Source organism: Mytilus trossulus, chromosome 4 (assembly GCF_036588685.1).
Source record: "Mytilus trossulus isolate FHL-02 chromosome 4, PNRI_Mtr1.1.1.hap1, whole genome shotgun sequence".
NCBI classification, from domain to species: Eukaryota; Metazoa; Mollusca; class Bivalvia; order Mytilida; family Mytilidae; genus Mytilus; species Mytilus trossulus.
In genome coordinates this window covers 15,982,919-15,998,774 of record NC_086376.1, presented here as the reverse complement: position 1 = coordinate 15,998,774, position 15,856 = coordinate 15,982,919, and the positions used below count along the sequence as shown (strand labels likewise).

Genomic DNA, 15,856 nt, shown 5'->3' with positions numbered 1-15,856 from the left:
GCACCTATTAACCCCCCTTTTTTTCCAAGAAACAAATCTTAGTTAAAGGCGGCCTGGAAATTCATAGATTTCCTGAGAGACAGTAATTCCTTATCAAATAACAAATAGTGTGAAATAAATACAGATTTGTGTCCAATAGGAGACAATTAAAATTTGATAAACATCACATTACCATACCATAACATAAATATAAAATACTTATTAATTTTATAATTTTATACTGAGACTATCAGTATGTAAATCTGAATTTGATTGCAGACACACCAAAGTTATAATTTTGAGCATCACACTCATTTGTTCCTTTTCATTTTTTTGAATGCTCTATTTTCAGGAAGACATGTTAAAACAATTTAAATACTGAAAATATTTTTTAAAAGTTATGTTTATAGAAATATTGTTGAGGCCTGTTTATTTATTGAGACGATCTGTATAAAAATCTACAATTCAGTTTGTGTAATAATGATTGATACAATAGTACAAGAGTTAATATATCTATAAATGTTGAATAAATAGTACATACATAATTTCTGTAAATACAAGTTTAAAATAAAATTCTAATTAAATCATGGAAGAGTTTAGTTTGGAATATGATTTTCTCTAATTTTATGTTAATGTATACCTTTGTGAACCCATTGTATATTAAAATTTAATCAACATGTTGTTCTAGGTGATCTCAGAAAATGATTGGATGAATTAAAGGGTCATAACCTTTATCATCTCACTGGATGAATTAAAATATGCTAACAGGTGTTCATGAAATTGACAACATTTTGGAATGTGGAAGGCATTTGAAGGGATTTTAGTTAAACAAAAAAATGAAAATTATTTTTTTCATCATTAGAAAAACAGATTCTTACATAGTTACTCATGAATTATCACATGTAATCAATCTTTAAAGTTAAATTATAAATTTTACTATCTTGATTAGATAAATCTGATGAACCTCTGATATCATTGTAAGAATCTCTTTTTATACAATGTTTTTAAACATTTGCCTGTTGTGATGGTGACATTCACTTCAACATAATACTAAAGAGAATGGATTGACACAGAACTTGGCAATAGTCACATAGCTGTAGTTTAATATAAATGGTTTGACTAAAAAGTCTAAATAAAGAACAAAAAAACACACAGATAACATTGATATGTACAAAACTTATGGTTTATAAAAGTCAAGATCTGTCACTCAATAATGCTAAATTGTCATCATTGACATTCATTGATTAGTTTTATAAATATTCTAAAAAAAATTGAACACATTGGTATGGCATTAAGCCATTAAACATGGCAAGATAAAATTTGATATCTTTTTAACAAATATAATTAATTTATTTGAGCAAACTTTTTATGTCATAATTTTGACTCAAAAGGACATTTTCATTCACATTTTCTCTTGATAAGGATAACTCAGTTTTTACACATTAACAAACAGTAACCATTATTGATATAAAGTTTAGATTTTCTATACAAAACCGGGTTTACATGTTACAATAGTTTTTGCATCCTAAGAAAAATCTAAATGAAATTGCACTCTGGGTAACAATATTAATGTCATAAACTATAACTATATTAGAACACAGCAACTCAAAAAACATTCTCTTGTTCACAATCATTCTGTAAAAGGGTATTTTCTAGAAATTCTTCTTCATCTACTGCCTTTTCCCCTTTATCAGTAAGTTGAGTTTCCACAATTATATCTAATTTGTCTGGTAATGGTCTCCCAGCAGTCTCTGGTAGGAAACAAACTAAGACACCACAGGCTAATGCTAATCCTCCAAATATTGTGAATGGTAATGATTGCTGAATAGAATTCTGTACAAAAACAATAAGTGTAGGTAAGCAAATAATAAATACTCTTGTGCTTTCATAATAATATTGTATTCTTTGTTTTGTTTGTATTTACACAGAGTTCTTCGTTAAAAGCTATATATATACTGAGCAACTCATTTTAATATAATTAATGTTTTCAAGGGGCATAACTCTTTTAAAAAAGAAGTAATGGACACATATTTTTTGAATTCAGCAAAGACATTTCTGAAATAAACCTATGATACAAGTTTCCTAAAACCTTTAAAGAATTGTACATGTGAGAGCACTAACAAAACCAGAATGACGGATAGACGCCCAGTATTAGTATGTCCTCAACATGTAATGTGTTGGGGACAAAAATCAAGAGATAAATCATGAGTAGAGAAGGACAACAATTTCTAGCATTAGCTTTATTCTTTATAAATGTAAACATATTCTGTCTTTTTATTTATCAATAGTTGTGAGACCATTTACATATGTCTGGTTCATAAACTCTAAACTTACTAAACTCTCAAACTGTGGAGCTACTACTGTAATCTTATACTTACTAAACTTTCAAATTGTGGAGCTACCACACCTCCAACCCGGGCAGACATAGAGCATGCAGCTATACCTATGTTCCTATAAAATACAATACATATCTAGTTAAACAGCTGACATACAACATGCAGCTATACATTTTGTACCTATATTCTTATAGCAAATACATATTACATCAGGTAAATATTCTGACATAGAACAGGCAGCAATAACTTTATTCCTATTACATACATAGAACTTGTAAAAAACATTTAAACCCGTAAGTGTTTCTCGTTTCTGTTTTTTTTTATAGATTATACTGTTGGTTTTTCCAGTTCAAATGGTTTTAAACTAGTCATTTTTTGGGGCCCTTTATAGCTTGCTGTTCAGTGTGAGCCAAGGCTCTGTGTTGAAGACTGTACCTTGACCTATGATGGTTTACTTTTACAAATTGTGACTTGGATGGAATGTTGTCTCATTGGCACTCATACCAAATCTTCTTATATCTATATATTATATCAAGCAAAACAGTTAACCCAGAACATGCAGCAATACATATATATAAAACATACATTAAATATCAAGTTAGAAAACTGACATAGATGATGCTGATGATGATAGATGACAAAGTGAATTCAAATCAGGACAATTTAATCATGTTTATGTGATACTAATATGGACCCTGCTGGACTCACAATCTGAGTCTGATTTCTAATGTACTGCAGGAAGATACAATAGTGTTTATAGACACATTTAATTTGAACCTCAGCCAGAAACTCTTTGAGTGTTTTCCTAAATGTTGTGAAGAAGCATCAAATACTGCTGTCAAAGTTTTTATTAGTGTCCTCAACTTTTCATGTTAGTATAATATAAACATACAATAAGGTAAAGTGTTGTATAAATTACACAACCAATTTATTATGCTGATCCAATTGTGTGAAGAAAAAAAACTTACTGTCTTAATAACTTGAGGTACAAAAGTAATTCTATTAATTTCCCAAATGTGTATGCTCAACCTGTAGTGAAATCAAGGATACACCCTTCTTATGTAATGCTTCAACAGTTTTTAAAGTAAATCCAACTTTTGTGAAAATCCTGACTCATTTCACATACCTGACAACAGTTGGGAATGTTTCAGCAGAGAAAACCTGAACTGCAGCCCAGCCACCAGCTATTCCTGACTTCCCTAGCATGGCTAGCACTATTGTTAGTATTGTTAATCCAGAGGACTTTTCACCTGAAACAATAAATTCAATAAACAATATAAGTCCATCATGAAAACAAAGATTATTTTGTCATATGTCCATTTGAAGATAAAACATATCAACAATGAGGAAAGGAACAATAAAAATGATTTCCTATATCAAATATTTGACCATTTCAAATTTGCATGTAACACATTATCAATTCTTTTCATTCTTTTTTTTGCATGTACTCATTTACCTTTATTGATCAAATTTTGATGGATTACTGCATACCAGCCTGCAGAAATTGTTTAAAATGTTAATAAAATGCTTCACTGAGCGCAGCCTCATAGGACCTCAGAGGTTGAACCCTGAACAGTTGTGGCAAATTTGGACACAATATTCATGCTTGATTCTGTCTGAATTTGAATTGTGATCAAATTTTAGACATAGTATAGGTTTCTGACACAAAGAAAATGTTTTAAAAAAGATCTCACATATCTATTGCACAATACTGTGCAATTAAAAAGTCTTCGTGAATTTTAAAAGAATTGAAATTTAAAAAATTTGAAAAAAAAAATGAACCCCTTAAAAAATTGGAACCCCCTAACTTTTTGAATCCACCCTTGAAGCAATTACCCGAAACTCAATTCAAGCCTTAGCAGTATGGAACCTTGAAGTGCAGTTTCAGAGAGATCGATATTCTTAAACACAAGTTATTATCTGGAAACTAGAAAAATGCTTGTTTTTGGCCCCTAATTCCTGCATGAATTGGACAATTACCCCCAAACTCAATGACAGCCTTCCTTTTGTGATATGGAACCTGGTGGTACAATGTAAGAGAGATCCATATACTTACACACAAGTTGTTATCCAGAAACTACAAAAATGCTAGTTTTGCCCTCTTTTCCTTCTACTTGTGATTTTAAACCTTGTGGAACAATTTCAGAGCAATTGAAAAACTTATACACAAGTTTATATCCTGAAAGTAGAAAAATGCTTGTTTTGGGCCCCTTTTTGGCCCCTTATTCCAAAACAGTTGAGACCATCATCCCTAAAATCAATCCCAACCACCCTTTGTGGTTTTGAACCTTCATATTAAATTTTATAGAGATCCATTCACTTAAACTAAAGTTATTGTCCAGACACCAAATGTGTCTCCGGACAACACAGACGACAACTACGATGCAGACGGCAACAACATCATACCATTATACGATCGCAAAAAAATGTATAAAAACTTTTTTAGTTTAGATGTTTCCATGAAATCCATGGCGTTGGTATCCCAAGAAATCATTGAACCCGTATTCATGTGAACTTTAATTTAACCCCTTAGCTTGAAACGGATAACACATGAATTGTTTGTGTAAAGTTATTTAAAGGAAGAGAATGCCAACATTGAAAGTGAAACAAAGGTAAATCATTTTACTGATTTGATCCACAAATAAACAAAAGTTACATTCTAAAATAGGGAAAAATGATGATAAATATTTATTTTTATCTGTAACACAAAATTAAATACACCTAGAATAATTCAACAGCACACGTTTGCTTAATCTATTTATAGTTATACTTATGTTTACATCGCTTATATGGTCATCAGTTGACTATAGAGGTCAACTCAATAAATAATTAGATGGCGTCTAGAATCAAACACACACAAAACGGAGCTACGTATTTTCATGCCTGTGCCTTGTTTATTGTTTTATTTAGATTTTTAATAGTTTGGATAAATGTTTTTCATTGTTATAAACCAAATATGAGAATTTTATTAGAATTGGTGAACATGAATTTGATAGCTAGTGCCCCTTTAAGGTCAACCATATAATTACTAATTAAGGATCCAACCTGTTCTTTACAGTTTTCCAAACAACACATGTAAAAGACAATATTGAATATGCCTTATTTTTAAATACTTACCAGCTAAGTCTATAAATAAAACTGAGAAACATGAGATTCCTGCCAATATCATTAAAAGTGAGATCGTCTTTCGTCGTCCTATTTTATTACTGATAAGTAGAACCAAAACTAAAGCTGGTATTTCAACCAATCCCGATATGAAGATATTGAGGTATCTATCACCAGCTAGATTCTTAGTGTTAAAGTTTAAACCATAGTACACAGAACTTGAAACAAACCTGAAATAATAAATATAAATGATACAAATATTTTTAATTGTTTTAATTTGTTATATTGTCAGTAGGTTTTTTAAGGTTGATTGATGCTTGTACAACAGCACCATCTTCTGTCTTAGCAAGCAATTTTTATTTAGATCATGAAGTTATTACTATGTGCTTAAGTGGTTTGGATGTTTATTGTTTTTGCAGCAACCTTGGGAAAAGAATTATGGATCGAAATAATGGTCTTTTATCTGCTGACTCTATACATGCTATAGGTGTATTGTTTTTGAATTCTGAGCTTTCATTTTGGTTTTTAAAAGTTTATTTCTTATAAGCTTTTATAATTTTATTTTCTTCTTGATTTTAGGGTTTTTTTGTTACCTTTTGGTTTCTGTTTAAAATTTTAGTGTTTTACCCATAATTTCAAGGGTTGCACCTTTGCACATTTTGCATTGAATTTTTGTGCATTGACCAAAATTGCTAATTTTTGTTTTAACTCATAATTTATTATCTGTTCCTGCTGTAATGCTATACTATTTTAAAACCTGTCTTCTTTGGTATATTTATACATAATATTTCTTAAATGGGCAAATTGAAATACTGACAAATACTAAAACATGCAGGACTCTTCTAGCTCACCAGCATAAGCAAAAAACAGGCTGATATGTATAATTTCATAATTGTTTTTTTTAAAAGGCCTATCAGTTGTTTCAGAGGAAATGTAAGTTTCCTTTTAAATCATTGTACACCTATAGCAGTAGTAACTTTTGAATTGCCATTCCTATGATTTAAAATATATATATATATATGTATATAAATTGTAGCCTTGTAACTCCAATGAAGAAAATCAATAACAAAATTTGAAGTTATATTTTGGGCAGAAATGCTTAATTATATGTTGATTGCTAAATGTAGCAAATCATTTTTGAGAGAAAGACTGTCCATGTATAGTTTGACAGCTTTGGCCCTGGCTTCAAGTTGTCGAAATGATGAATGACAGAATTGTGAAAGTGTAGTTTAAAGATAAAGAAAGAGGTTCAGTGGTCACAACAGCTGAAAGTACCCTTGGCTAGGGAAAGCTTTAAATATTTGTAACACGGTTAAGATGCAATACTTACCAACAAAACATAGCAATAAAACTGTGGAATGCAGACTTTGGATTTCTACAAAGATTGTGGTAGCTATACATCTGACACCCTTTATTTTCATTTCTATCTATTTTCTGTAAGAAAAAAATATATATAAATTAGTACAAACAAGACTAATCTTACAACCTTTTTTAAAATTTTAACCAGAAATTGATTTTGATAAATGCAAATTAAGAAATTATTGACTGCACTTATTATTACAGTGTGCAATATGACCATCTGAAACCATGTCACAATTGACATTTGATTTACATAAAGAGATAAAACAAATTTAATAATATTGAAATATTGTAATGCAGTATTTAAAATCTTGAAGTGTCTGAAATTGCAATATATCTTAATGAAAAGAAACTATGGTATAACTAAAATATTTAGATAAGTAAAATTGACAAAAAAAGACAATTGTCCTACAGAAGACAGCTGCAGTTGAGATTAATCAAACTGCCCATTTCAGATAATCATAACTCTCAATTATCCTACCATAGATTGTTATAGTTAAGTGAGATGATGATTGCTGTACCATATATATTAAGTGCCAGTCTTTGTAAGAATCAGGCAATTTAGGTAAAAATCAAAACATGATCAGAAAAAAACCACCAAGCTAATCATGCTATTTAATACTAACCATCATCCTGAGTTAAAAAGTATAAGTCTTTGGTTTGTGTGTGTCTGGTAATATCAAATAACTCGGTTAGAAAATTGGTAAGAATGATAGCAAATTACAGAGTTATCTCCCCTTATTTGTTAATTTCTAGTGCATTTCAACCAAATTGTATCTTCTATTACCAGAACAGAAAACGGAAATGGATGTTATTTTTGTGCATAACTGCATATTATGAACTGAAATTAATGTCAAATTGGGTGGGTTTTTTATTGTCATGTTTTCACCACTGCCTGATTCTTAGGCAGACTGGCACTTTAAAATAGTTGAGTGTGATCAAGATTATTGTACCATATATATTTGTAATTTTGCAAGACCAGGATTATCTTACAACAGATATTTGTAAGGACATTCTAACCATATATAAATGAAGTTGAATGAGATCAGGATTGTCTTATCGTACACAGCCAGGGTTGAAGGGGACCAGAATTATCTTAACATAGATAATTGTACTTGAGTGAGATCAGGATTGTCTTATCATAGATAATTGTAGTGGAGTGAGACCAGGATTATCTTACCATAGATAACTATAGTGGAGTGAGATCAGGATCATCTTACCATAGATAACTGTAGTGGAGTGAGATCGGAATCATCTTACCATAGATAACTGTAGTGGAGGGAGATCAGGATTATCTTACCATAGATAACTGTAGTGGAGTGAGATCAGGATTATCTTATCATAGATAATTGTAGTGGAGTGAGACCAGGATTATCTTACCATAGATAACTATAGTGGAGTGAGATCAGGATCATCTTACCATAGATAACTGTAGTGGAGTGAGATCGGAATCATCTTACCATAGATAACTGTAGTGGAGGGAGATCAGGATTATCTTACCATAGATAACTGTAGTGGAGTGAGATCAGGATTATCTTACCATAGATAATTGTAGTGGAGTGAAATCAGGATTATCTTACCATAGATAATTGTAGTGGAGTGAGACCAGGATCATCTTACCATAGATAATTGTGGTTGAGTGAGATCGGGATTATCTTACCATAGATAACTGTAGTGGAGTGAGATCAGGATTATCTTACCATAGATAACTGTAGTGGAGTGAGACAAGGATTATCTTACCATAGATAACTGTAGTGGAGGGAAATCAGGGTTATCTTACCATAGATAACTGTAGTGGAGTGAGATCAGGACTATCTTACCATAGATAATTGTAGTGGAGTGAGATCAAGGATTATCTTACCATAGATAATTGTAGTGGAGTGAGATCAGGATTATCTTACCATAGATAACTGTAGTCGAGTGAGACAAGGATTATCTTACCATAGATAACTGTAGTGGAGGGAGATCAGGGTTATCTTACCATAGATAACTAAAGTGGAGTGAGATCGGGATCATCTTACCATAGATAATTGTAGTGGAGTGAGATCAGGGTTATCTTACCATAGATAACTGTAGTGGAGTGAGACAAGGATTATCTTACCATAGATAACTGTAGTGGAGTGAGATCAGGATTATATTACCATAGATAACTGTAGTGGATTGAGATTGGGATTATCTTACCAAAGATAATTGTAGTGGAGTGAGATCAGGATTATCTTACCATAGATAACTGTAGTGGAGGGAGACCAGGATCATCTTACCATAGATAATTGTAGTGGAGTGAGATCAGGATTATCTTACCATAGATAACTGTAGTGGAGTGAGACAAGGATTATCTTACCATAGATAACTGTAGTGGAGTGAGATCGGGATCATCTTACCATAGATAACTATAGTGGAGTGAGATCAGGATTATCTTATCATAGATAACTGTAGTGGAGTGAGACAAGGATTATCTTACCATAGATAATTGTAGTAGAGTGAGATCGGGATCATCTTACCATAGATAATTGTAGTGGAGTGAGATCAGGATTATCTTACCATAGATAACTGTAGTGGAGTGAGACAAGGATTATCTTACCATAGATAACTATAGTGGAGTGAGATCGGGATCATCTTACCATAGATAACTGTAGTGGAGTGAGATTGGGATTATCTTACCATAGATAACTGTAGTGGAGTGAGATCGGGATTATCTTACCATAGATAACTGTAGTGGAGTGAGATCAGGATTATCTTACCATAGATAACTGTAGTGGAGTGAGATCAGGATTATCTTACCATAGATAATTGTAGTAGAGTGAGATCGGGATCATCTTACCATAGATAATTGTAGTGGAGTGAGATCAGGATTATCTTACCATAGATAACTGTAGTGGAGTGAGACAAGGATTATCTTACCATAGATAACTATAGTGGAGTGAGATCGGGATCATCTTACCATAGATAACTGTAGTGGAGTGAGATTGGGATTATCTTACCATAGATAACTGTAGTGGAGTGAGATCGGGATTATCTTACCATAGATAACTGTAGTGGAGTGAGATCAGGATTATCTTACCATATATAACTGTAGTGGAGTGAGATTGGGATTATCTTACCATAGATAATTGTAGTGTAGGGAGACCAGGATTATCTTACCATAGATAATTGTAGTGGAGTGAGATCAGGGTTATCTTACCATAGATAACTGTAGTGGAGTGAGATCAGGCTTATCTACTTTGTTGTAAGCTGCCATGGTCAGTATGATCTGTTTAGCTTCTTCAAATCTACCTTTACTTAGCAACCATCTAGGACTTTCTGGTACCAATCTGTAATCATAACATACATTTGTATAAATTTTTATAGCAAGTCATGTGATGCAATATTGTAACAAATCAAAGAAAGTGTTTATAATGCAATAAATCCTAAAAATATGTGAACATAGGACATCAAAGCTTGCTATCACAATTCAAAAATCAGTTATCTGTAGAACCTGGGTCAAAACCCACTTTTTACATATATGTTTTTTTAACTTTTACTTAGTAATAAACATGATAAACATATGTACTAACTCTTAAGTTTCAAGTTAATGTGACAATAAATTATCTAAAACCAAAACTTTAACCTGATATGAGACAGACAAATAGACAGATAGACCCACAGAACAGAAAACACCATAGTCCTTAACTATCCTAGCTAGGCAGGCCATAAGTAAAAAAAACTAGTTCTCGTTTGAGGAAAGCTAGCTGATTTTAGCAATGATCCATATTTTTCTCTATAATTTAAACAGAAGTACATACAATTTTTTATATTATTGTACTTTTTAAAACATTACTGGCAGCTTACCTCCAGCTTAGAAGCATGGGTAATCCTACAAGTGATGTCACCATTGTTAGGGTTCTCCAATCCCTGATAAAGTATCCTAGGGGAGCTAGCAGCATCAGTCCTACAGCCCAAAAACCTACACAGCCACAAAATACTCTCCAGGATGGAATAACATATTCTAATGGTAAGACAAAGTTCGTTACCAACACACCTGAAAATAAAAATTATTAAAAAAAAACATTTATTTTGAAAAAAACACACACACAAAAAAAATATGTCAATTCAATTGCTGACTATATATTCTAAAACATTTCTTTTATTTAAAATTCTAGTTTTTTTCAATTCAAAAAAAAATACAGAAGAGTTTGTCTTCTCCAAGCAAACAGAAATGTGTTTCTCAGAATGAAACAGGATTGTTATATAACATATTGTTATTAGAAGTCTCTATTCCTAACATTCCTAACATTTGTTTCCGTTCTTTACAGGTCTATTCATGTCAAATTTATATTTTGTTTTCAGTTCTTTCCCATTTGGACAGAAAATCATTAAAGTTTGTCTTTTCAAGTTTTAAAATGTTTAAAAAATATCTATTGAAGAATAAAGCGACTTCCATCTCAAAGTTTAACTGTTATAAATCAAAATGATTTTACCATATTTCATTCTTTGTCAAACAAATGTTTCTCACACAGTTTGTGCAGATTTTTAGTTTATATTTTATGCAAATTTATAACAAAAATTCCAACAGTAACATTAGTCTTTTAGTATAGGACTGAGATCAAAAGTGATGCCAGCAGAGCTAATGTGTGTATTTTTCTTAAAAGTGGTGATTTACCATCTAGATCATACCCCATTTTTTCAAATTTTATGCTATGCATTTTTGCCAGCTTTTATGTCTAGTTTACACTTAAATACGCTTTTAGCTTTAATACCTAGCTTATGCTTATATTCTGCTATTAGTGCTTCATTTTTGTGCTGTGATATTTATTGCATGTGTACTATATTATGTGTTGCACTGTTATGAATGTTGTATTGTTAAAAATGTCCCATATGTGGGTTAAAAGCTCATTAGAGCTTATGTTTGTCTATTTTTATATACCTTGCCGACTCTAAATAAAGCTGATTTATTATAATTGTGAACAGACTATTTACACCTAAGAGAAACAACTCTTGTAAAATCATACAAAAGGAGGTAATTTTAAGGTGAATGTAAACCAGGACTATAAATACCTCCAACTAATCCACCAATGAAGAATCGGAGGACAGCAAATGTTTGCCATGATTGAGCAAATGCACTACAGAATAGTAAAACAAGAAGTAACAGGTACTCCAGATATAAAGGTTTCTTCCTTCCAAACTTGTCAGCCAGCTGTCCAGTGATACATGCACCAAGAAATACTCCAACCATCTGTAGGGTAGTGATAAATGATGGTATTCCTTCATTCTCACAGATTAAATGCCACTGAAAACAATCAAAATAAAAATAACTACAAATTAACTAATCTTTTCATTCTTATAGTACTCTTACCATAATAATTATTGTAATGTTTCTACATTTTAAAATGCAAATAAGTGCATATAAATAACAGATGTGAATTATGATGTGAAATAACACCTTAGAATTTCTTTTTATTTTGATTCTTATGATAGTATATATATACAATGTATACTAATAACAAAATGATATCTTAATGAGTACACAAGAGAAAAGCTGAGATTTTGAATGATAGTATATATATACAATGTATACTAATAACAAAATGATATCTTAATGAGTACACAAGAGAAAAGCTGAGAGTAACAGCACAGTTTGGAAAAGATACATCCAGAAACTCATTCTTGTGTCACTGCTAAGTGTCAGTCTGATATATACATGTATATATATATATATATTTACATGTATCGTTACTTGTAACGATCCAGCACCCTCGTGGGAAAAATCGTTGACTATTATTCAGACGATTTATATATATGTGTGTATATAACTTTCCTAATAATTATATTATGAACATACTGATTTATAGTCTTATATATCAAAAGAATAAATAACATAAATTTTTTCAAATTAAATCCATATTACATGACTTTGATAACAGCTAACTAACACAACTATTTACATTTGTAATTGATTTCTTGTATGCTTACCTCTGATATGATAGAAGTAAAGTCCTCGGAGAATTCTGTGGCAGAACATATTTTATTATCTGCTGCACATGCATTCATTGTATAATTCTGTGTCATATTTCTGGTTGCATTACCACTTAAAAGTCCACTATCCTCATAACATGTCCATTTTGGCTTTGCATTGATTAGGATAGGTAATAACATTGCCCATGCTGCTGGTGTCTCAAACAGGCTTACAATGATGAAAACTCTAAACTGATATTTCCCAAAATAGTGTAAAGGTCCATATGAACCAAGCTGTTTTAAAACTTTTTCATACTCAGACATCTGCAAAATATGAATTTCTATTACATGTATGAACAAAGTCTTCCATGTACATTAATGTTAATTATAAAAGTGTTGAACATGTTGAACTAAACAAATGGTATTTCTTGATCTTGAATATTAGCTTCTGTTCAAATAAGAGTTTCATAAAAATCCAGGTTTCTAAATTTAATCCAAAAATATCTAAAACGGTTTACTGCCAAAAAAAATCCTCCTCAAGACATGATAGAGAAAACTACAAATAAATGATAAAAATTTTTGCATGAAGATATGGTAAATAAAATCTAATGTAACTAAAATATAAGGACAAGGAATTTCACAAAATTAATGCATCACAAATGGACTAAGTGTTGAAATCTTCAAGTTGGCCTCAAATCAGCATATGGGAGTTTATACATATAAATTACAACACCATAATTAATGTTCCTTCAAGTTATTTTTAGAGGGCAGTGAATTTACTAGCTATAATATTCTCATGCATTGCTAAAATAATTCATTTCAAATATTTTTTCCTTTAAAATGGAAAAGTTCGGGGCAAAACTATTGCAAGCAGGAGCTTTATCTTTTTCTTCAATCAAAAATTCAAATTGCATAGATCAGTAGTTTTACTACATGTAAGTAAATTATTATCTGCTTTTTATTTGTTTTATTGCCAATTTTTTTTTTAAGAATAATTCAGAAATATGTCAGTCAGGGGAACTACTTGTACAAGTTATTTATTTTTATTTACTTGAAGAAGTAAAAAAAAATATACCTGTATAACATGAATAAGTAAATTATAATGTTTGAATAATCTCCCCTTCCCCTCAAAAATTTTATTTACTTACACATTGTACAACAATCCCACCAAAATTCTCAAGTTTTGAGATGTAAAATCATGCCTTTAATGATTTTTTCCCAGGTTAGCTCAATATTTTTTCTTAGAGTTCAATGTATCATCTCATTAATTAAACAAAGAAACTGATTTGTGCAAAGCCTTCAAAAATAGCTCATTTGGGGCTTGTAAATGACCAGTGTTCTAAAGATAACAGACAAATGGAATTTTCATTGTCCATAAAATTACACTTAAATAATTAATAAAGACATCTGCAACATGTGCAAACAAATTAAAATTCTATTAGAGCAAAGAAATCCTAAGAATTTTAGAAATGAAGATAAGATTATCTTTTTACTTATATTTAGAAAAAAAATTTGAATGTCTAAGGGACACAACTAAGTCAATTTTTTTTTACTTACACAAGTAAATAAAATTCACTTGTATAAGTATCCTACAAATTTACTTTTAGACATGTACATGATGTATGTACATGTATATTTTTTTTTACTTCTTCAAGTAAATAAAAATTACTTGTACAAGTAGTACCCCTGACTGTATGTATAAATTCAATTCATTTATTTAGTTTGAAAGTTTCTTAATATTTTAGGTAAAATGACCTGGTGATTTTTTTTTTATATATATTATCTAGATACAAGAGTTGTCTTCCATGAACAACTACTTTAGATAGACGTTGGAGTTTCCACAACCTTTAAGGGTTGAATAAAGCCAACTTACACATATAGATACATTTGCAGGGCATTGAATTGTCCAAATAATTATATCTTGAAAAGCTATTATTCACATAGGAAGCATTTATCTAGTCCAAATAATTATATCTTGAAAAGCTATTATTCACATAGGAAGCATTTATCTAGTCCAAAAAATTATGAGGCCTGGCAAGGCTATTTCATTTTTTTTCTGGGACGCATCTTGATAGTTTTTAAAATCCAAAATGCAGATTTTTAAAAGTTATGTCTATGAACATCATTTATTGCAAAAAAAAATCAAAAACTCAGTATATCCCTACACTATGTTTCTTTGAGATTTTCTCACAGCTTTCAAAATAAAGGGGGGTTGAAAATGTGGATATTCTATTTTTTTCTATCAAAAGAAAACTTTGAACCAGTAGCTAGTACGTAAAGTTAGTAAGTAAATTTTATTTAGAGTCTGCATATATATATATATACATAACAGACACAATATGAGCTCTGGTGGGCTCTTTAACCGACAAAATTTTCACCTTTTCTCAATCGGTACAAGTATATTTATATAGAATATTCATGCAAAGACTGTAGTTTCTTGTCTCTATCATGTAGTACGAAAACAATAAAGTTTTGGTTCATCCCACAACATGAGTAAGGTCAACATTCCGAGAAGATCTATATGTGAGTTTATTGAAATAATCAGTCGTTTATAAAGGAAAGGAACACGTGGGTAGCATATTGCCTTTGGTTACGAAATCCTTGAAAAAAATCTTCAATGTCAATTTACAGTTTATCTTCAGGTCACCGTTTTCTTATTTATAAGCGCTCAAATGATCTGGACAAATGTTCCCTGTTCAAGTAACGATTACTATTTCTGTTAAGAACCAGAAAAAAAAACAGTCACAACTGAAACTAATCTCTAATAGATTCTGAAATAACCGTGATACTTTTTCGGAAAATAATTCATATTTTTCCCCAAGTACAATAACCGTTATTTTGCAGATTATTTTTACGTCTAAAACTTACACGCCGGAGACGGAGGTTATCAATAGAATACATAAATATATATATATCCAATATGGGGGCTAACAGTTGTTGGTATGCCACGGGTTATGCCTGAACGGTTTTTCTCTTATATGTTATGATGGTATTCTAGATACTATATACCCCTAACGGTAAGGATTGTGCCTGATATTCATATGATGAAATCATAATCTTTCAACCAGTTTAATTGGAGTCTGGAGCTGGCATGTCAGTTAACTGCTAGTAGTATGTTGTTATTTTGTTTATTTTCTTTGGTTATA

The 15,856-nt window shown here is 31.0% G+C and overlaps 1 protein-coding gene across 1 annotated transcript; it reads right to left on the bottom strand.

The window, feature by feature from the left end:
- Positions 1-1,477: 1,477 nt before the first annotated feature.
- On the bottom strand, positions 1,478-15,333 carry LOC134713757 (organic cation transporter protein-like). Its single transcript, XM_063575044.1, has 10 exons — positions 15,089-15,333; positions 12,729-13,034; positions 11,814-12,045; positions 10,608-10,797; positions 9,961-10,090; positions 6,751-6,854; positions 5,433-5,650; positions 3,442-3,565; positions 2,358-2,430; positions 1,478-1,812 (listed from the first exon to the last, which is right to left on the bottom strand). The coding sequence occupies exons 2-10, from the start codon at positions 13,032-13,034 to the stop codon at positions 1,585-1,587; spliced, it is 1,605 nt and encodes a 534-aa protein (XP_063431114.1). The 5' UTR covers positions 15,089-15,333; the 3' UTR covers positions 1,478-1,584.
- Positions 15,334-15,856: the final 523 nt, after the last annotated feature.